This window comes from Neovison vison, chromosome 1, assembly GCF_020171115.1.
Source record: "Neovison vison isolate M4711 chromosome 1, ASM_NN_V1, whole genome shotgun sequence".
Classification (NCBI taxonomy): Eukaryota; Metazoa; Chordata; class Mammalia; order Carnivora; family Mustelidae; genus Neogale; species Neogale vison.
The window spans coordinates 30,457,986-30,482,019 of NC_058091.1; the positions used below are offsets into that span (position 1 = coordinate 30,457,986).

Here is a 24,034-nt window from a genome sequence, read left to right on the forward strand (position 1 = left end):
AAAATTTTATGTAACAGTATTTGCCCTTATATATGATATGCTGCACTATGTTTTTTCTTTTCTATTCTTTCAAAGTGCTGATTACCATCCACTAAATTGATTTCATAACCCACTAGTGGAAGGTAACCTCTTGTTATACACTGACCAGAGTTTAGTTGACCAACTATGTTATATGTGGTAGGAGTCTCTAGTTGCAGTCTCCTAAGAACTCCCTACAATTTTTTTGCAGCTAAAATAAAGAAATAAACATAGTTTATACTGATTTTTAGAAACTCTCTCAGAAATGATATTTTGTTATCTTTGGACTCAGATGTTATGATATTTTAAAATAATAGCATGTATAGCATATGTTGCTGTATCTACATAAAAGATATAAATATTTAAAAATACAGGTAGAAGTATTTATCTTGGATTGGGTATAAATCAGCCAAGCAGTTTCTTGAGGATAAATTATTTCTTGAGGATAAACAGTAAAGATAGAATGTTAAATATTCCTGACCATAATTTTTATGTTCTATGACATGTTAAGTATTTGATTATTTTTAGGGTTTCTAATGCTATCTTAGTGCCAAGAAGGTTTTAAAAATGTAGAAGTATGTTTCAAAACACTGCCTTTTTTCCCCCAAGAACAAATTTAACAGGGACTGATGTCCAAGGAAACATCTAGTTCTCTGGAAGCTGCAGTGAATGAATGTAAAAAAAAAATAGTTTGGCTAGGTTATATGATATCTGGTAGAAAACATGTATCACACTTAAATAATGTTAGCAGAATAATATATACCCAGCTTCTGTTCTGGAGTTAGTCATTGTGCTTAACATAGAGTGTCTTAAGTATTGCTTGATTTATGAAAATTCATCAGTGATGCAGCTCACAGATGAGAATTTGGTTTAATTAGAATGGCTCAGCTGAAGCAAGTACAGGAAAGAAAAATAATTGAATATTTTCTTTGTGCCAAGTACTATGGTAGGTATTAGGAGGATGAAGATGAAAAAGATAATTCCCAACCCTTAGTACACTCATTTTTTTTTAAAGATTTTTTTTTCTTTTAGAGAGAGAGAGAATCTTAAGCAGACTTCGTGCTGACCTTGGAGCCCAACACGGGGCTTGATCTCAAGACCCTGAGATCATGACCTGAGTGAGACACTAAACCTACTGTGCCACCCAGGCTCCCTAGTAGTCTCATATTCTAAAGGGAAATAACTCCTTATATTTATCATTTAGCACTTAAGAGACTGTAAGTAATTTTTGTTTGATCAGGTGAAGTTTTGTCAACCTTTAATAAAGGTGAGTAGTAAGGCTTCAGTCGGGACCAGTTTAGTATATCAGTATGTGGTGCATGCTTAGACCTAACTGTTGTACTATTGTTGACTGGGATGGAATATAGAAATAAGTATTATGTGTATATGTGCATTATATATATATATATATATATATATATATATTAGTGATTTAGTCATTGTTGAAAAAGAAGATTAATTCTAGTCTTTAAGGCATGGAACAAATGATTACTCATTTTTGTTTGTTTGTTTGTTTGTTTCTTTGCTTACTAAGGATGACCTTGTTAAGAATGAGAGGTCAGATAAAACTAATGTTCTTTCTGTTCCTGGAAGCATCCTTGATAATAGTTCTTCTGAGTTCCAAGACCCTCAGATTATGGCAGGGCCTTTGAGACCATCTTAGGATTTTGTACGCTGTCCTAAGAGTCTTTCCCATGATTCATTCTGTTATGTTATGACAATATATTTATCAGGTTTAAAATATTATATAAGTTAGCTGGGTGCTTCTAGAGCTGCACCGTTTTATACAGTAGCCACTAGCTACATGTGCTGTTGAGCAGTCTTGAAGGAGGTAGGGGTGGAAGGATAGGCAAAATAGGTGAAAGGGATTAAGAGGTACATACTTCCAGTTATATAAAATAAGTAAGTCACAGGGGTGAAAAGTACAACGTAGGGAACACAGTAAGAGTATAATAATTTGTACAGTGACAGATGGTGACTACACATATCATGGTCAGGCATGTTGTTATGTATAGAATTATCAAATCAGTATGTTGTACACCTGAAACTACTAATATGATATGTCAACTATATTTCATTTAAAAAAATTTAAAACAAATAAAAGAAATATGGCTGGTCTGGATTGAGATATGCTTTAAGTGTAAAATATACTTATTGCTCAGATTTGTTATGTAAAAAGAATAATTTTTATTATGTATTGAAAAGATATTTTAAATATATTGGGTCAAATAAAATTTTTATGAAATTGATTTCAATTTTTAAAAACTTTTTGAATGTTTCTTCTAGAAAGTTAAAATTTACATGCATGGTTTACATTTCCTTTTTAATTTTTTTAAATTTTATTATTTATTTAACAAACAGAGATCACAAGCAGGCAGAAAGGCAGGCAGAGAGAGAGGGAGAAGCAGGCTCCCTGCTGAGCAGAGAGCCTGATGCGGGGCTGGATCCCAGGACCCCTGGATCATGACCTGAGTCGAAGGCAGAGGCTTTAACCCACTGAGCCACCCAGGCACCCTTAAATTTTCATTATTGAAGGATAATGTGACATTTTATTTTAGGTCTGCTACTAATGTGTAACCTTGGGAAAGTCAGTGTAACTCTCTGATAATGAGTTGTTGTTTTTTAAAAAGATTTTATTTATTTGAAAGAGAGAACAGATAAATGGGAAAGAAGGGTAGAGGGGAGGAAGAAGCAGGCTGAGCAGGGAGCCTGACATGGGGTTTGATCCGGTAACTCTGGGATTATGGCCTAAGCCGAAGGCAGATGCTTAACCGCTGAGCCAGCCAGGCATCCCCTGAAAATTAGTTTCTTTAAAAAAAAAATCCTTGACTTTTCCATTGACCTCCAAAGTCAGATGCAATTGCCTGTTTGAAATTTCAATTTGGACATATAATAAGTTCTTAAAATGTAGTTTTTTTTTTCTTTTCCTCTCTTAGTCTGTCTTTTTAATCTTCCTTATACAGCATCAGTAGAACTGCCATCTATCTACTTGAGGGAAAAAGGTCGTCTTCGATTTATGTCTCTTTTTTTTTTAACCCACTCTCACATTTAAATTGCTGTCAAATCCTATTAGCTGTACCTCAAAAATGTAGTCTGTATCCTCTTACCTCACTTTCCATTCCAGCATCACCCTCCACCTGTACCACTAGCATAGTTGTCTACAATTCCCAATCTGTTCTTCACATAGTAGCCAAGTAGGCCTTTAAAAAATACATTTGTCATTCCTTACTTGAAATCATGCAGAGACCTTCTCTTGTATTACTAATAAAAATCCAAGCTCTTTACCAAGATCTACGGTTTCTCCATGACTCCTATCTCCCTTTCCTGTTAATATCCTCTTCCTCTGTATTACACTGTTCCTTGAAATGGAAGTATATGTGAAATGACCTCTAAAGACCATGGGAGCCCTAAGACTGAAGATAAAGGCTGACAAGTCCAGCTTGACAAGAAATGACTTATTAAGGGGCCTTAGAGGTACAAGTCTATCTTGGGCAGCTGCAAGAGGAATAGATCTCTACAATCCCATTTCCCTTAACACTTGCTTTTATAGCCCTAGAGACTGGGAGTCCATACTGGAGGGACAATCCAAGGGGAGAATGTTTAAGAATAAGTGTGTGTTATAGTCAGATCTCTGGGGGCATGTCCAGAGGTTATGTCCCAAGGGCATACTTAACGTTGCGTGGTTAACTAAAAGAAAAAGATGTTGGAGGGGCAGGAGGCTGTGCTCTAGAAGTTTTAAGTCCTGGAACCCTCATAGTGACAGATTTATCCAAAATGGCATTAGTTTGGTTCACATTTATACCATGGATTAAAAATTAATTCATATCAGTGTTTGAAATAATCTGAATGTGTGTTTTCTCTCTAATATCTTTATTACAAGTTGTGTAACTACCCTTTTGAACATTTAAACAATAAATATATGTAATAAGTAAATAAATGCAGCACAATAAATATTTGCCAAGTGAGCAGATGATAATCCCAGCCATGAATGGGTGAGATTTTCTTTAATGTCCTATTAAGAAGGTGAGATTTTCCTTAATATGTCCTATTTAGAAGGCCAATCTTCATGGTTAGAATACCCCATAATAAAGTTTTCAATACCATGTAAAAGCTCTTCTAGGAGAGGAAAGATACAGCTGTAGTCTGATGAAAGGTTTTTAAATATCTTACAATGAAAAATATATAATGTGCCTTAAATATTTTATACACTGAAATTTTATGTACAAGAGGCTTAACAAGAAAATAAGGCATCACAAACTATGGCTGAAAGAAGTTTTGAGTGGTGTAAGAGACCTGATATTGTATTAGTAAAATTCCAAAGAATTTATTATCAACACTGAAAACATCATAAAGTGTACACAAAGTGATAAACCTTTACAAGGAAAAGCAGCAGTGCAAGTTTACACACGTTGCTGAAGGCAGAGTAAGAGCAAAAGAGAACTCCAGTTGGAATGTTGAGTTTGTTCCTACAGTCTCCTCTTGATTTAAACACTCAGGACACACTGAATGAAATCATCATAGAGGGGAAATTCACAACACCTTGTGGAGCAGTATCCCATCTTGGAAAGCTGTCTGTTAGATGCAGCAGGTGATGTAGTCATTGAAGGTGATCTTGAAATTGGTGCTGTATCAGTTTGCTGTTGAAGTCATGGCTTGGGAACTCGATTGAAATCCCACTGTGGTCAGGGCCTTCTGTAGTTTCTGAGGATCTACTCTTCCACTCCAGTCATTGTCTAAACTGATGAACAGTTGTGTCCAGGCATTCAGAACAGCCCAGAGTTCTTTACATTCACTGAAACCCATTGTGCCTGACCTGTTTCTAGCCAGCATTGAAATCATAAGCCGACAAGTCTCCATGTTAAAAGGTTTGTGCCAGCAGTGCCCATGTCAGGCATCTCTGCAGTTCAGCAGCATCTGTTTGCTCATCTTGTCCAGCTACAGCAGCAAAGTAACATACAGTGGATCCTGAGCTTGTCTGGGAAATGTAGGTCCTCCGGGACCCCCTCCATACCTATCTGGGTAGTACCTACTGATAGCACCAGAGTGGCCTGGGTACACCATGGTTCAAACTCTGCCACCTCCCTCACTTGTAACAGTGTTTTAAGAATTCTTTTGCAGTGTTCTATTGAAATGAATGTAGAGTCTTATTAATGGGCAAAATAAATCATCGTATAATATTAAACAGCAAATTGGGTGGTTTGTTTTCGAAACTAGAGAAACTGAGTTCAGGTCCCATCTTTTCCACAATTTATTAGCAGTGTGGACTGGAGTGAGTTATTTAACTTTTCGGGACCTCAGCTTCCTGTGCTGATTCCTTCACATTGTCTTTCTGAGAAAAGACCTTTAGTGGTCTTCATAGTCTGGTCATGGCTTACTTTTTTTTTTTTTTAATCTTCATCATCTCTGCTATTCTATCCTTCCCTATCCTTTATGCAACTACAGTTGACCATTTGTACAACTTGGAGGTCAGGGCACGAACCTCCCATGCAGTCAAATCTGCATATAACTTTTGACTTAGTAGTTAAGTTTAACTACTAAGAGGCTACTATTGACCAGAAGCCTTACTAATGACATAAACAGTTCATTAAAACATACCCTGTATGTTGTATGTATTATATACTGTATTCATCCAATAAAGTATGCTAGGGAAAAGGAAACGTTAAGAAAATCATGTGAAAGAGAAAATACGTTTACAGTACTGTACTATAAAAAAAATCTGTGTATAAGTGGATCTGTGCAGCTCAATCCTATGTTGTTCAAGAGTCATCTGTACTAATTTTTAGCTAGTTCCAGGTGTTTTTCTTTTTTTCTTTTTTTAAGATTTTATTTATTTGAGATAGAGTGCATCCACTCAAGAGAGAGCAAGTACTCTCTTTTGTATGTACATGTACTTTTTTTCCTCTTGGATAAAACCTAGAAGTGATATGGCCAGATCACATGTTAATTGTATGTTTAACTTTTAAAAAATTACCAAATTATTTTCCAAAGTGATTGTACTATTTTTACATTCCTACCAGCTATAGGTATGAGTGCCAGTTTCTCCACATCCTCACCAAAACTGGCAGTGGGCAGTTTTTAAAATTTTAGCCATTTTAATAGACATGTAATTTTATCTCATTGTGGTTTTAACTTTCATTCTCCTAATAACTAATAATGTTGAACATCTTTTTGTTTTGCTGCCATCCAGGTATTTTCTTTGGTGAATTGATTGTTCAAATATTTTGCCCATTTTAAAAATTAGATTTTTTGCTTTCTTACTGTTGTGTTCAGAGAATCCATTATATATTCCATTACCAGATGTATGCTTCACAAAGATTGTTTTCCATGCTGGCTTCTTTCATTTTCTTAATAATGTCTTAAAGATTATGGTTTTTTTGTTTGTTTGTTTGTTTCGCTTAAGTTGAGTTTATCAATTTGTTCATTTATAGGTTATGGTATACTTAAGACATCTTGGCCTAACTCAAGTAACTTTTCATGTCATCTGCATGGTCAAATTTATTGACATAAAGTTGTTTATTAATATTTACCTATTTTTTCAATATCTGTAGCATCTGTAATAATGTCAGTATTCTCATTCTTGATGTCAGTAATTTCTGCCTTCTCTCTTTTATTTCTGATCAGTCTGGCTAGAGATCAATCAGTTTAGGTGGCCATTCTCAAAGAATGAGCTTTCCTGTTTTCCATTTTGTTGATATCTACTTCAATCCTTACTATTTACTTCATTCTGCTTACTTTGGTTTTAATTTTCCTTTTTTTATTTTGGAAGGTGAAGATACCCACTTAAAACTTTTCATCGTTTTTCATATAAGTGGTTGGTGCTATATATTCCTCTCTAAGTATTTCTTCAGCAGCAACCACAAATTCTAATATGTTGAGCTTACTCTTTCCCTCAGTTAAGAATACTCACTAATTTCCTATTGATTTTTTTCTTTCATCCATGGGTTATTTAGCAAGCATGTTATTTAATTTCAAATATTTGAATATTTCCTGAGGATATTTTTGTTAAGGATTTCTGATTTCATTCCTTTGTGATCAGATGACATACTTTGTATGGATTAGTTTTTAATTTATTAAGACTTGTGTTATGGCCCAGAATATAGTATATTTTTTAAGTGTTTTACAAACACTTGAAGAGAATTTGTATTCTACTGCTGTTAGATGAATAAATGTCGGTAGGTCAAATTGGTTCATAGTGCTATTCAAGTCTGCTTATAACCTTGTCGATTTTCACGCCTACTTGTTCTGTCAAGTGTTGGGAGGGATATTGAATTCATTTGCATGTCTTGAGTTTTTGCTTCATACATTTTAAAGATCTGTTATAGATATATAAGCATTTAGGACTGTTATGCCTTCTGATTAATTATTCTCTGTCATTATAAACTGACTGTCTTTATTCCTGGTAGTATTCTTGGCTTTGGAATTTATTTTTTCTGACATTAATTTAGCCATTCCAGTTTTCTGTCACTAATCTTACCCAGTTTTTTTCTTTAATCTAATACATTGTAGTTTTCATTTCTCAAGACTTTTCATATGAAAGACCTTAGGAAAAATCATTTAACCACTCAATTTTCTTCTTTATTAAAAGGGTATAATAAAAGTACCTGGGGGGCCTGGATGGCTCAGTCAGTTGAGTGTCTGACTCTTGATTTTGGCTTAGGTCATGATCTTGGGGTTGTAAAATCAAGCTTTGCTTCTGGCTCCCTGCTCAGCCAGGAGTCTGCTTCTCTCTTTCTCTCTGTCTACCCCTCCTCCCCCACATGTGCATGCATGCATGCTTTCTCCCTCTACCTTCCTCTCTCTCCAGATAAATAAATGAAATTTCTTTTAAAAATATATGTATATATATATAAATAAAAGTACCTATACCATGGAATAAATAAATATATCAAAGTGCTCACAATTAATATGTATCACAGTGTAAGTTCTGAATGAATATAGTCTGCAGCTATTGTTCCTACTATTATGACTACAATTAAAAAAGATATTTTAAAATCCATAATGTGTTGAAGTAGAGTTTCCTATTCATTTATATGCCCAGGAAATTTCTTGTTTGGACTTCAGTTATCTTCAATTTAACTAAGCTAGAATATCATTATATAAACTCAAAACATACCCGTGTTTCATTTTATTGCCTTATGTTATTTATCATTGTTTTGTATTTAAGATCATGTACAAAGATACAGATACATAGTGTCATTATCATATTTTTCAAATTTAGTGAGTATGCAACTCCAAAATTCTTTAGAATCATATAGTAGTTGTGAGTTCTCAACTGCACACTTTGGTTTAAATATTGGACATATTGAGAGACTGAACAAATTAGTTGTCTTTTTTTTTTTAATCAAAAGAAGTAAATATTTGCATTTAGTATTTTGTATGGGTCCTTCACATTATCATCATTTATAATGAGTCATTTTTTTTTCTCTCTCTCTTTCTTTCTTTAGATTGGGCAGCTGGCTTTTAAAGGAATGAGGAGACTCAATAGAATCCAGTCAATCGTGTTTGAGACTGCCTACAACACCAATGAGAACATGCTGATTTGTGCCCCTACTGGGGCTGGAAAGACCAACATTGCAATGCTTACAGTTTTACATGAAATACGCCAGCATTTTCAACAAGGTGTTATCAAAAAGAATGAATTTAAGGTAGGAAATTAACAAGTCAGACCACAGGCTTTTAAATTATAAAGTTAAAATCATTTGTAGCTATACATATTAGATGAAATCTGGAAAGTTTTAAGGATATTATTAATGATGTCATGTAAAGATTGCTGCTTGATTTACTCTATTACTAGTAAGGCAGTCCCTATTTGTGTTATGAAAATCCTGTTACCCCTGTGAAACACTGAAAATACATTTAGCTTTGAAGCAGAACCAGTGTTCAAAGCGACGAGGCTATATAAACGAATTCCATTGTCCTTTAAATAGCTGCACACCTGCCTAAGAAAGGTAAGTACTTTCCAGATATCGCTATTAAGATTTTTTTACTGCTAGAGTCTACAATTATATTTCACAATAAATTTTGATTTATATTGAATGCTGTGAAACAAATGACTTGTAGTTTTTGCTCGTTCATCAAGGTAATGTTTCTTTGGCACAGATTGTATATGTTGCTCCAATGAAAGCCTTGGCAGCTGAAATGACAAATTACTTCAGCAAACGTCTGGAGCCACTGGGCATTGTTGTGAAAGAATTGACTGGGGATATGCAGTTGTCAAAAAATGAAATTTTACGAACTCAGGTATGTTATATACTTAGGTATTTTTTGTTTAATACCAATCCTTTTTTTTTTTCAGATAAATACAATACAAATATAATGTAATGAAATACTTTTATTTGTAATCACATATTACCTCAACAAAAGAGATTTTTGCTGGTGCTTTGTCCAATTTTATCCTTCTGACTTCTGTGATTCCTGCTGTGTCTTGAATATTGTTACATGCCTGGTATAAATTTTAAGTTCGTTGACAGTAAATGTTCTTTTAAAACAGTAGAAAATGAGAATGTGGATAAGACCGACTTCAATTTTAAGAGCAAGAAAATATATAGGTCCTTAAATGATCCCATTAGTATTCTAAATATTCTATAAGGCTGCTTAACATATAATAAAAATTTTTAGTCATTCTTTATTTCATCAAATAGGAAGTTACCATGTGTTTTATAAAGCACTGTATTGGGCGAAATGCATGACAGCAAAGATACTTAAGATACAGTTCCCGCCTACAAGGATCTTATATTATGACTGAATAGGCAAAAACTATATTATTAGAGCTACAACTAGATTATCATTAATTGGGTAGAATGCGTAAATAAGGTAATATTCATAATGCTTTGAAAAAATCCAACAATTGATAACTAAATATTAATGGGACAGTTCAGCCTCAGCAGTGGAGTGGAATGAGTGAAGTAAGATGCTGGCTGATTAGCCTGACATCTTTGCCAGCCTCTTTTCTGGCAGACAGTTGCCTGTCCTTACTGGTTATCAAATGTGTATTTTAAACATTATATATACATTATGGAGTATTATGCCTCCATCAGAAAGGATGAATACCCAACTTTTGTAGCAACATGGACGGGACTGGAAGAGATTATGCTGAGTGAAGTAAGTCAAGCAGAGAGAGTCAATTATCATATGGTTTCACTTCTTTGTGGAGCGTAGCAAATAGCATGGAGGACAAGGGGAGATGGAGAGGAGAAGGGAGTTGAGGGAAATTGGAAGGGGAGGTGAACCATGAGAGACTATGAACTCTGAAAAACAATCTGAGGGTTTTGAAGGGGCAGAGGGAGGTTGGGGGAACCAGGTGGTGGGTATTGGAGAGGGCACGGATTGCATAGAGCACTGGGTGTGGTACAAAAACAACAAATACTGTTACGCTGAAAATAAATTTAAAAAAATTATACCTGATATGTAATTAATTCTATTAGAGTTTAAAGTCATGACTTGGGGAATGGGGAATTAGAGAAAGCTGGTCAAAAGGTATACACTTCCAGTTATGAGAAAAATAAGTACTAGAGGTAAAATTTACAACATGATGACTATATCTAACTCTGCTGTATGATATGTAGGAAATTTTTAAGAGAGGAGATACAAAGAGTTCTCATCACAAAGAGAATTTTTTTCTTTATATTGTATTTACATAAGATGATGGATGTTAACTAAACCTACTCTGATAATCATTTCACAGTATATGTAAATCAGGTCATCATATTGTACACCTTAACCTTATACAGTAATGTTATGACAGTTATTTCTCAGTGGAACTAGACAAAACAAAAATGGGCAGAGGAAGTGAATAGACATTTTTCCAAAGGAGATATACAGATGGACGGTAGGTATATGCGAAGATGGTCAGCATCACTAATCACCAAGGAAATGCAGATCAGAACTATAAGATATCACCTCACACTTGTTAGAATGACTTTTACCAAAAGGAAAGAGATAAGAGGTGCTGGCGAACGTGGAGAAAAGGGAACTCTTGTGCACCGTTAGTGGGAATGTAAATTGGTGCAGTCATTGGAAAACAACATGGAGGTGCCTCAGAAGATTAAAAATAGAACTACCATATGATCCAGCAATTCTACTCCTGGTATATATCCAAAAGAAATGAAATTAGGGTCTCAAAGAGCCTATGTTCATTACAACATTATGAAGAACAGCCAAGAAAAAAAGAATTCTAGAGTTTAAAGATTTATTGGTGAAGATCAGATCCCTATTTCAGTTATAGTTTGATAAAAGGCAGTGATCAAGATGTAACTCTGGTTATTTTAAATATCCTTTTTATTTTATGAAATAATATAGGAGAGTATATTAATGTTCAGACTCTGTCACTGACAGGTTTTTAAAAAGCTATACTTTAACAAATGATTTTGTATTTCAGAAAGAGGTAGCAGAAGGAAAAATTTAATAGAACCAACAACATAGTTTTTGTATTTATGATATGCAGAACTTTATCTTTTCCCATTTACATTAGAACAGAATCTCGGATTTATTTACTTTGTTAGCATAAATAGATTTTTAACTGCAGAAAATGATCAGTCATAGAGAAAACATTATTTGAATTTTTACTACATATTTATAAGTTCAGGTAATGGACGCAGGAGCTTGACCTTTCTTTTCCTTCAGATTTTCAGCTTCAAAATTAATTTTAAAATGTATAATGTACTTCCACTACTGTTAATTTAGGTCTTTTCATTGGAAAATTTTAGGTAAATACCCAGGAGTGCAATGGCAGGGTCATAGGGAAGTTCTATTTTTAATTTCTTGAGGAATCTCCACACTGTTCTCCAAAGAGGCTGCACCAACTTGCATTCCCACCAACAGTGTAAGAGGGTTCCCCTTTCTCCACATCCTCTCCAACACATGTTGTTATCTGTTTTGTTAATTTTGGCCATTCTAACTGGTGTAAGGTGATATCTCAATGTGGTTTTAATTTGAATCTCCCTGAGAGCTAGTGATGATGAACATTTTTTCATGTGTCTGATAGCCATTTGTATGTCTTGATTGGAGAAGTGTCTGTTCATATCTTCTACCCATTTTTTGATATGTTTGCCTGGTTCGTGTGTGTTGAGTTTGAGGAGTTCATTATAGATCCTGGATACCAACCTTTTGTCTGTACTGTCATTTGCAAATATCTTCTCCCATTCTGTGGGTTGCCTCTTTGTTTTTTTGACTGTTTCCTTTGCTGTGCAGAAGCTAAAAAATTCAGTGGCAGGGGGGCTTCAGGTAAGGTTTGATCTGGTTGATAAAGTCACCCAAGAACTGATTTCTCTCCATTCTGCCTTCCATAGTGTCAGCTTATTATTAGGCCCATTAGCTATATGGTATCAAGATGGCTGCCAACAGTAACCAGAATCACAAAGTTCTTCATTTATATCTAATGAGGAGGAGATTATCTTTTTTGGTAACCTTTTCAGGAGAGAAACAAGCTCTCTTTCGTAAAAGTCTCTTTATATCTCACTAGCCCATCTGTGATCCAGTCTTGTGGCTAGGGGAATGGAAATTTCTCATTGGCTTAACATGTTGAGAACCATTCCAGAAGCCTCTCAATGATGTGGGCTGCAACAGATGTTGTAGCATCAACATAGTAGCGAGCCAGTTTTATAAAATACATATATATAGATATATATGCCTAGACCAAATAACAAAATCTAAATGGAAACAACCCAAGAAGTCAAAATGGTCATCTGTTGGTAGACAGAATTATAGGGTGAAGGTTTTCTTCTTTCTGTTTTCTCTATTTTCTATAATAATTATGTATTACCTAAATACAAACAGTAAACTTTATTTACAAAAATAATGGGGCAAATGCCTTGGATTCCCTCACCCTTAGCCCATACCCCAGCAAGAGCCTCAGAGTGGCTAAAGCCAGAGGCCCCAAGGAGCCTGTGGCTTTTCTGCTGACAGAGCCAAACCTCAGCTCTTCAGGGGCCCATGTTGTTCACTGGACAGATGCCACCAAACCACTCTCAATGCATTAACCTAGATGTTGTGGCCTAGAGGGGTCACTGTCTGGGCTGCTGAGGGTTGACTAGCCAGCCAGTGGAACCAGTGGTAGAGACACTAGCAGGAACATTCTGGCATCAGCACCCATGGGAAGCCCAGGATCTCCCAGAACAGATCTCTGCTTGTAATCCATGCCCTTATGTAGCATTTTTTAAAATCTAGGCTAGCAGCCTTCCTCAGATGGGGCTGGGTTTGGTGTTTAGTCTGCAGTGGGGTCAGGGTCAGGGTCAGCCCTTGGAAAAATTTTAATTTTGAGATAATGTAAAAGAATTTTTACTTTTTTATAAAAAGTACATAATTTTGTTAAATATTTTATCGGTGATAACACTGAGTAGTAAACTAATATTGTTATTATTCTGTCATCATATATTTTAGCTTATATTGCCTAACTGTGATATATGGTTAGATTTTGAAAACCAGACTAGGGACACCTGGGTGGCTCAGCCAGATAAGCATCTGCCTTCGGCTCAGTTCGTGATCCCAGGGTCCTGGAACTTAGTCCCTTGTTGGGCTCCTTGCTCAGGAGGGAGCCTGCTTTTCCCTCTGCCTACCACACCCCCTACTTGTGTGCTCTTGCTCTCTCTCTATCTCTCTCTGACAAATAAATAAATAAAATCTTAAAAAAACAGACTAATATGTGGAGTCTTCATTAATTACTTTGGCTAAAATTAATGTTAATTTCCAACTTGTGTTTTTTCCCATTGCCTTGAAGGAATATGAGTCTCTTATTAGTGATATGTTTTCTTTTGTAGTGATTCTTTTTTTTTCTTTTTCTTTTTTTTTTTTTTTTGTAGTGATCCTTTGGGTTAGCATGCCCTAAACTTCATCAACTGACACCCTCAGCTACTCTAGTTACTGCTTTTTAGCTCTGCATACTTAGAAAATCCACTCATTTAGGAAAAGCCTCAAACTTACAGATTTGGTTCTATGTGGCTGTATCTTTTTCAAAATAGATTTTTGTTCCGGTGTCAGCCTGCTTTTTTGCCTGGGACTCTTGGGTTTTCTCCCATAAATATATTAGTTTTCACTCAAACATCTGGGAGGTTTCCATATTGCTGGGCTTTTCATTTTAATTTTCAAGCTGCTTTTTTGGTTCTGAATCCTAGCTCTGAAATCTGATTTCTGGTATGTTTTGCCAGTGAGGCTATGGTATTTTATAGCTATAGCAGTGAGTGTGGGGTCATACTCTTAAGTCAGTAATTTACAAACAGGTAATTCTTACCCCTTTCATTTGTAGTTTTGACATTACTTTTCTCTCTTTTTACCACTTTCTGATGCTGTCCTGTTTCTCACAAGTTGTTTTTATTAATTGTATACAGCCAAGTATTTTATAATTATCTGCAGGGATTCATACTACAGACTTGCTCATCTGCCATTATTGGAAGTAGAATCCAATATCCTATTTTTTTAATTATTGCATTTATTCATATTTCAAAGGCACTAATTTTCTTTTCCTAGCAATGAAGGTAGGAAGCTTATTTTTAAAAATTGAACTTTTCTTTTAAAAGTTAATCCACACCAAAAACCATAAGATACCTAGGAATAAACCTAACCAAGGAGGTAAAAGATCTGTACAGTGAGAACTATAGAACACTTATGAAAGAAATTGTAGAAGACGCAATGGAAAAACATTACATGCTCATGGATTTAGTGTGTGATTTTTACTTTCATAATGTTTTATAAAGGCATATAGAGTAACAAAATTTGACTTTTAACAAATTGTTTTTATTAAAATAAATTTTTCTGCAACTTGAACCACTCTCGAGTAGTTGAGACCATACCTATGATATACTTACCTAAAGAAATGAATTTTGTATCCTGATGGGTACAATGAAGTTTAGGGAAGAAATCAAGTCTGTTTGTTCCTCTTTTATTGCTTGCAAGTCTAGCATTAAGAAATTTTCTGCAAATGGTAAATTCGGCTTTGGCAGTCTCATTTCATTGTTGTGCCAAATCCAGGGCTCTTCCTCTGTATATTTCTACTTTAGTCTTTCTACACACCATTAACAGACTTTTAAAAAAGTTTTAAACCCTGCACTGATTTGGTTATTCTTACTACTATACAGCAGCAACTCTCAAAATGTGGTACAGGAACATCCTGTTGCCCAAGATCTTTCTGGACATCAGCAAGATTAAAACCAATTTTTATAGTAACATTATTTTTTTAAAAGATTTTATTTATTTATTTGAGAGAAAGAGAGAGAGAGCATCAGCAGGAGTGGTAGGGGCAGAGGGAGAGGGAGAAACAGGCTCCTGGCTGAACAGGGAGCCCAACATGGGGCTCGATCCCAGGACCCTGAAAATTATGACTTGAGTGGGTAGGAGAAGAATCCATGAAACAAGATGGGATAGGGAGGGAGACAAACCATAAGTGACTCTTAATCTCACAAAACAAACTGTGGGTTGCTGGGGGGAGGGGGGTGGGAGAAGGGGGGTAGGGTTATGGACATTGGGGAGGGTATGTGCTTTTGGGTAAATTGGAAGGGGAGATGAACCATGAGAGACTATGGACTCTGAAAAACAATCTGAGGGGTTTGAAGTGGCGGGGGGGTGGGAGGTTGGGGTACCAGGTGGTGGGTATTATAGAGGGCACAGCTTGCATGGAGCACTGGGTGTGGTGAAAAAATAATGAATACTGTTTTTCTGAAAATAAATAAATTGGAAAAAAATAAATAAAATTGCCGATTTCTGCAAAAAAAAAAAAATTATGACTTGAGCTGAAGGCTGACACTTAACTTGACTGAGCCTCCCAGCTATCCTTATAGTAACATTATGATGTTCTTTTCGTTCTTATTTTCTCATAAGTATATAGTGGAGTCTTCCAGAATCTGCCTAATGTGTGATGTTATCAACAGCTAATGAAGTGACTGCTTTCTATTTTTGTGTTGTAAAAATTTCTCAGTTTCACTTTCTAGTATAAGAAATTGAGGGATGGATGGATGGATAGACGGATAGAACAAACCTACAAATACAAGAGCTCTTCAGGGCCTCAATAATTTTAAGAGCTGCTAAAGAGTTCCAAAGCCAAAATATTTTGAGAACCACTACCTGTATAAGATAGTGGATTATCTTCACAATCTGGTGAAAACCAAACTTGTGTCAACCTTAGGTCCCAACTACTTCCCAATACAAACTACAGCCATACAGAGCATTTTTGCTTTTTCTAAAGTAACATTGCTTGGATAACACTTTCTTGAATAAACATTACTATTTTGTAAGTTTCCTCATGCATTTTCTCTTTTTCATAATATGGTTCTTTATTCATTGACATTTGTCCAAATCATTCTTCCGAACTCAGTTCAGACCTAATGAGTACTTTTTTTTGCCTGAATTCTATAGCACCATTTATTTATATTCATAAAGTAAGACCTACTCCACAAAGTCTGTGGTTTTGGATCTGGTGTGGTCTTAGAAATCTGGACCACTCTTAAATAAAATTTTGATTGCTCCTGTACTGTATCTAGCTGTGTTGTTGATGAGAATGAGAGAGTATTTATGGAAAGACAAGGGAGGTGTCACTTGAATTGAAATTATGAACCAGTCACTTTGCTAAGTGCACTATGTGTATCCTCACTCATCTTATAAGAACGTTATTGAGAAGTGTCTCCACTTTACGGTTACAGAAAGTTAAACATCAAAATCTGCTTAGATTTTTATGGTATATTGTCAAAAGATTTATGAACATCTCCCCACCCTGACCCCGCCCTTTGCGTATTTCTGAACTTTCCTAGATCTGCTCTGTGTCTTGTGTCATTTTTGTTAATTCTGTAAGGGCAGGGGCCATGTACTTGGCTTCAGTAATAGTTTATAAATTGAACCTCCTCTCTTATCTTTTCTCTTTATTCTGCTCCAGTATAAATATAGCCCTACTGTCATTGATGCTAATTTTTTGTAGACCTGAAACTGCATGGTTACTAACCTCTTCACCTTATCATACTATCTATTCTCTTGAATTCTCAAAGATTAATAGACTGTGCTGTCACCACTGCATTTGAGATGGGGCTGCAGAGAGCAAAAGCAGGACTATTGCAGACCATTAGGAATATAGACATACTAAACTTTTATTTTTGAAATTTTAATTTTTTTGCTTTCCTTACTTTTCACTTATATAATTTTAATAGCTTTTTAATGATTCCCCTTGTAATGGTAAATAAGTTTCCCAGTAATTAATATAATTAAACATAATTTTGAAACTCCTCTGTTGTTTAAAAAAATATTTTCAGTATTGTTAGTTTGTCTTTATTTTTATAATATGGGAAACCAAATTAATTTCATTTGTACATTCTCTGTCATGCTGTTCTGATCATATTATTCTCTTGCTCATAAACTTTCATTGGTTCTTTATTGTTTATTGAATTAAATCCAACTACCTAGCTTGTTAAGAACCTTGTATAAATTAAGTATAATACGAGATGTGATTTGCTTTGTAGTTCACTAGGGACTGTCAGGTCTAGTAGCAGTTATGATTTTATTGAGGTTTGAATATAAAATTTCCATTACAAGACAAAATTACATAGTTCTCAGATTTATTGTTATGAAAAAATAGCCTGTGTAGACAACAAATACCTATCTCTCATCTTCAGCTGAAAAGTCACTTCATGCAACCTCGAAGAACTCAGTAAATTTGTCATCCATGAAAACATCAATTTCTCTTTCCAACTTTATTTTCCATTGTTCTTCATCTATGTTTATTTTTTTTAATTTTATTTTTTCAGAGTTCCAAGACTCATTGTTTATGCATCAGTCAGTGTTCCATGCAATATTCTTCATCTATATTTAATTTCCCACTTATCCCCCTAATTGTATCATTTGCAAAGAGTTATTATTTTACAGTATTCATTGTCTTTTAATGGTTTCATGTGACAGTTGTGCTTTCCCTTACACCCTGTCATTCCGCATCTCAGATTATCCTTTCTGCATCCCTTCCTGGTATCATAGATTCAGTGTTCCTTTGAGCCTCAGTGAAAATACTGGTCAGAAATTTTAGAAAAGTTTCTCCTGTCCTGGGAGTGGCTTTGTATTAAAGCAGAACATGAGGCCTGACTTCTGAAATCGTTCTCCTTTTTCTTTTCTATTGGTTTGCTCATCCTTATGCTGGGCTGAGTTTATCTGTGCAACTTTGGGAGTTGGAATAAGCTATTTTAGGTTTTGTTTGTGTTTCCCTTTTGGCTATGCATGTAGGGAGATTCTGTTCAAATCTCTTAGGTGTAGGCAACAGCAAACAGAACCCTGAATCTGTCATATTATTCTGTTTTCGAGCTCTGGCCACCTTGGTTGGGGGACTGTGTGTGGTGTGCATATGCATGTGCTCATGTCACACTCCCCTGACACACTCTTCTCTCTTGATGGTTTTATTGTATTGAGAATACACAGATACTTAGGAGTATAGGGTAGGAACAAAGGGGAGTTGGAAAAATGGGTCCGAAATTACATCATGTGTTCAGGTTTACCTGAATATCTGTGTGTTATATGTTTAATTTACCATTGCTACTTTCTGTATAAAATCTGAGAATGTCTTTATTTCATCTCAGTTCCTGAAAGATATTTTTGCTGGATACAGACTTGTACATTGTCAGTTCTTTCAACGCTTGAAAAATACGCCACTTTTTTCTAGCCTCCAAGGTTTCCAAAGAAATAGTCACTGTCATTCAAATTGTTCTTCCTCTGTAGGTAACATGTTTCTTTTAAGATTCTTTCTCTGTTTCTAGTTTACAGAAATTTGATTATGATATGTCGAGTTGTGGATTTGTTGGGTTCATACTGTTTAGTGTTTGTTGAGCTTCTTGAGTCTGTAGGTTTGGCAAATTTGGGACACTTTGAACTTCTCTTTCTTCAGCCCATCATTCTTTCTCCTCTCCTTGGACTCCATGGATACGAATGTTAGATCTTCTGTTACAGTCCCACAGGATGCTGAGATCAGTTCATTTTTTAAAAACTATTTTCTCATTGTTGTTCAGATTTGATAAATTCTATTGATCTATCTTTGAGTCCACAGATTTTCATCTGTGTCTGTATTCTTGCTATTGAGCTCTTGCAGTGGGTTTTTAATTTAGGTTGTTACAGTTTTCATTTTTAAACTTTCTGTTTGGTTTTTCTTTTCTGAGACTTTTTTTTTTTTCCCAATGATGTCAAGTAAGTTCGAAACTGCTCCCAGAAGAATTTTTCTGGCAGTTGCTTTAAATGTTTTGTCAGGTAATTCTGACAGATGGGAAGGTAAATAGATGTAATATACCAAGTTAATATTTTCTCAGCAGACAGTTTTGTATCCGAGCATATCAGAGGACAAAGTAACTTCTAAGAATAGTGAGTTTGGTTTTAAATATGTTGAACATGGAAAGATTGTTGAAGTTTATAAACATAACTGAATTGCAAGGACAGAGTAGTCCAGAAGGACTCTAGAAACATTCCTGGAATTTGGAATTTGAAATATAATATTATTTAGTGGGTTTTCATTATGTAATTCCTAATGTATCTGGTGAAATGTGTTAAATGCTCTCTATCTAGAGATTAGGATTTCCTGAATCTCATTAACTTTGCCTTCTTTGCTCTGCAAGATTTAATTTTTGTACAGGAGCATATTAAAACACACACACACACACACACACACACAAAACAGCAAAATGATATAAACCAAAGGTTAGGTAAGAGAGGTAGTAGGGTAAAGGAAAATAAAGACCAGGTTAAATAGAGAAGCCAAGAACAAATACTAATACAATAATACATTTAACAAAGTTGAGGAAGGTTTGACCAATTTTATAAATCATTTGACCATTTGCTTAAGAGAAGCCATTCTTGAGGATAACAGACAAAAATGTTTCCCAAGGGCCCTTAAAGAGAGAAAAATCAGTAATCTAATAAAACAAATCTTCAATAACATCTCCTAATTTGTGGCCTTCCCTTTGTTGCCTATTTGTCAGAAATTTAGAACCCTGGAAAAGGAACTCTTCTAGGATAAAATAGGAAATAATGTAATTGTGGTGCATCCTAAGCCTTGAAACAAACTTATGATAGGCATTTCAGTTTTATTTTCTATAACTAATGCTAAGCGATATAGGAATAAAATGGGGCCATTTTACTATTAAAACTGATTTTCGGTTTTTAAAACATAACATTTTTTTACAATTTTTTAAAATTCTGCTTTGTTTCATTTTATGTAATTTGAGTGAAAAACTGAGGTCAGCAATATTTTTATTGGTCCTATGAATGAATCATTGACCTTGAGGTAGATTTAATGTGTTAAACCTGGACTTAGAGGTGAGCAGGAGGGAATGGCCTAAAGGATGGTGTTCTCAGGCATGTTTGGATCATAGACTAGTGAAAATCTGATCACAGGAATTTAAATTGGGGATGCAGATAAATACAAAAATATAAAATTTTGCATAGTCTGTTGTAATAGTTCACTCCACTCAGATAAAACAATCGTAGCCCAAGTTAACCATTCTTTTGAAATGAGAGGGTACTGTGAATTACAATCTTGGAGTCTCTTTGTTGGATAAATTAGCCATTAAAATCTGTACATACTTGAATTGGCCCTCAATTTTAGTTAGAAGAACACTATAGATTTTAACTGCACTGGGCTGACACTTGCTGGTTGCTTTCCCATGTTGAAAATCAAATGTTTTATATAAGAGTGATGAAGTATATATTATTAGGCATTCACTTATATATTGAATCGTTATATTGTTAGCTATGATGCAAAACAGCTGAAAAAGTTTCATAAACTTTATTCAATCAAAAGTGTGCAATTATAAAGCGATGAAGATCTGATCAGTGCGATTCTGATTTTGTAGAAATTAAAATGATTCTTGAAGACTCCAGGGTAAATATTTTTCATGAATCTTATGATACAGCTTCCATTTTTCATAGATTATTGGCATATAGGCAGAAATACATGATAATTCTGGGAAAACTGGATTAGCTTGGCAGACATAGTTTACTTTACAGTTGCTCTAAAACTAAGGTACCTTGATAGGATAGGGACATCATAATTCAGACACATCAGGTTTCTTCCCCCAAGGCATCTGTAGAAACATAAGAATTTCTACATCCTTTTTTGTATTTCTTTTTTGAAATTGTGGATTTATTCTTATCGGTTACCTCTGAGATTTTTTAAAATATCTGCTTAAACAATCTGTTGAATGAAAATATTCTATGTTAATTTGAATACTTTCTTGAACAATACCAAATGTTTATGTTTTTCTCCGTAATTTGATATGGTGTGACATCTGAGAAAATACAGGTTTATGAGATCCTGAGAGCTTGATAGGTGAGGGCCATTTGTTATGTTCAAGTAGTTCTTGATTTGAAAGCCAGTTTTCCGTTGTTTGGGGCAGTTATTTTAGTCAGTAGTGCAGGCAATTATTTTCAAAAAGGCTCTTGTCTCACAAACACTGCATCAGAAGCACGAAGTTGCTGTAAACGAAAAATGCAGCACGCAGCTGGTTAATTTTAGGAATTGTAGGGAGCTGTGGTTTCTGTAATTTCTGTGACTGATCTAAATAGCTTCTTTTGAATTTGTAGTTTATGCATGTCTGTAAAAATTATTTTTATATATCAAAACTGGCATATATGAAATCATATTTTTGTAGAGCTTTGTGCCTCTACAGCCATAAATAGGTTTTATAAAGAAAGTTGAATGTACTTGTAGTCATCATTGATTTGAACCTTGGTTGAAATCATCACATAGAAACATTTACTGCTTGTTTTTCTTGGATTATCATTATCAAAGTCTTTTTCTTGGATTATCATTATCAAAGTCACAAGAACATTAGATGGCACGCCTTAATGGAGTATGATATACATTATGTGAGATACTATAGTTTAGACCATTTTGTATCCCAAATGTCATTTTCCATATGTTTTCTTGTGTAGTTTTATAACTGGAGCTCTGTGACACTTTTTTAAGATCAGAGTGAATTAAATGTTAATTTTATTTTGAGAATTTTCATACTTAACGATTTTTTTCTGACTTCAAAAGGATAGCATGCTCATTGTAGAGAAGTGAAAAAAATATAGAAAATTATAAAGTTTAGCATATAGCCTCTTTAATCTTTTTTCTAGGCAAATATATAAAACTTTAAAAAATGAAAGTTGATTGTATATTATTTTGTTACACTTTTTCCAGTAAACATATTTGCATATCATTGAGTATTTGTTCATATTGCATGACATTTGGTAGCTACACAGTGTTCCTTTTATTGGATACACTAAGTTAACTGTACATTTCTGGTGACTTTTACTTAAGAGCTTATTTACTGTTATTTACTTATATTTATTTACTCATTCACTCACGGTGTATTGGACACTGAGGAGAAAGAAGCAAATGGGATATCTCAGAAACTAAGTGGATAGTGTCAAGAACAAACCTTTCTCTTCTAGTGCTTGGGTTGATTCCTCATGGACTACAAGTTAAGGGATTCCTTTACACTGACATTTATCAAACTATCACAAATGCCTTCTTCAGTTTTTACCATCAACATAGACTTCTATTTCTCTGAGTTTAGAGAGTGATTGGATGCATTCCCCTTAAAAGTCTTCTTTGTCTTATCTGTTGCTATGTGATAGGCATGCATGTAATAATCCCCCCTAGAATTACTCGTAGGATGAGCCATGGAGTATCCAGTTATTAGTATTCTGATTATAACTCTTTTTTCCCTCTTCTCCTCTTCAAAGCAAATCTAAATGCAAGCTGATCTTGGAACTGCTATGTTTAAAAAAATAAAATAACCAACAAAAATTATTTCCTGTGGTATTCTAATTCTCGTTATTGTTTAATTTACATGTTGTAAATACATCTTTTTTTATATTTTAAAGAACTATTAAGCACCTTATACAGTGTAAGTCATAGTGCTTTGTATTCTTGATTCACCTGTGTTTAAGGCAGGTCTTGGCCTCAAAAGCCGAATCTAAAAGAATATCAATGCCCTCTAGTCTTTCCTATTTGTGTTAAAAACATTATCATGATATAGTGCTTTGTTCACTCAAGTTATAGAAAACTAAAACATTCAAAATGTTTTACTGTTGTTATTTGAAATAATATGTAAAATTTTTTTAAGATAGTATCTTGCGCATAGTTGTCCTTCAGTCTCTTTCTGCTGCTTTATTGGGTTCTTTACACTGCTTCTTACCCACTGTACCTCATGAGTAATAACCCCAGAGTATACACTTGATAATTTATGCTACATTGACTCTTCAAACTATACCTATTAGAATCAAAGAGAAGAGAAAAATTTGATGACTTCCCTCCATGTTAGAAATGACAACATAGTAAGTATAAATAGTATTTATTGGGCTGAAGTGGGATCCTTTGACTTTTCCCTTTGGAAGGACAGTAATCTGTGGAATTGATCCTGGGAGAAGACCTCTTACAGGCTTGGCTTAAAAGAAGGCTCTTGTGTTCAATTTGACTGTTTTTATTAAAAGATAAAAGCTATGCATTCATTCCTAAATTTGAGATTCATTCCTAAATTTCTTACTAGAAAACAAAATAAAAATCATATTCTAAAGAAAGCACCAGAGACTACTACATGTTATTTTTAGTGCATGTATACTGATCTTTAAACATTTTATTTTAGCTTTATTGAGGTATAACTAAGGTACAAAAATCTGTACATTTTTAAAGAACACAATTTAAACAGTTTTGACATATGTGTATACCAGTGAAAGCATCAACACAATGAATGAGTATTCATCAGCCCTAAAATTTTCTTCACTTTCTACTCTTCCTCCACAACTGCCATCCCTAGGCAACCGCTGAAATGCTCTCTGTCACTATAGCTTTGTTTACATTTTCATTAATTTTGCGTAAGTGGGTTCACATAGTGTGTACCTTTCTCTCTGGCTTCTTTCACTCAACCTAATTATTTTTATATTTATCCACATTGTTGCATTTATTAATGGTTCATTCCTTGTTACTTCTGTGTTACATTGGATATACTACAGATTGTTTATCCATTCAATTCTGATGAATTTTTGCCTTGGTTCTACTTTTCCCTATTACAAATAAAGCTGCTGT

At 34.6% G+C, this 24,034-nt stretch overlaps 1 protein-coding gene and 1 pseudogene across 1 annotated transcript in view; one reads left to right on the top strand and one right to left on the bottom strand.

Moving 5' to 3' along the window:
- ASCC3 (activating signal cointegrator 1 complex subunit 3) overlaps positions 1–24,034 on the top strand; it is a 343,681-nt gene that overhangs the window by 83,147 nt on the left and 236,500 nt on the right. The window contains exons 9-10 of the mRNA XM_044245000.1: positions 8,463–8,663; positions 9,118–9,258. Coding sequence (XP_044100935.1) covers positions 8,463–8,663; positions 9,118–9,258 — 342 coding nt within the window. The remainder of the gene's footprint in view (positions 1–8,462; positions 8,664–9,117; positions 9,259–24,034) is intronic.
- Positions 4,492–5,079, bottom strand: LOC122904327 (annotated as a pseudogene).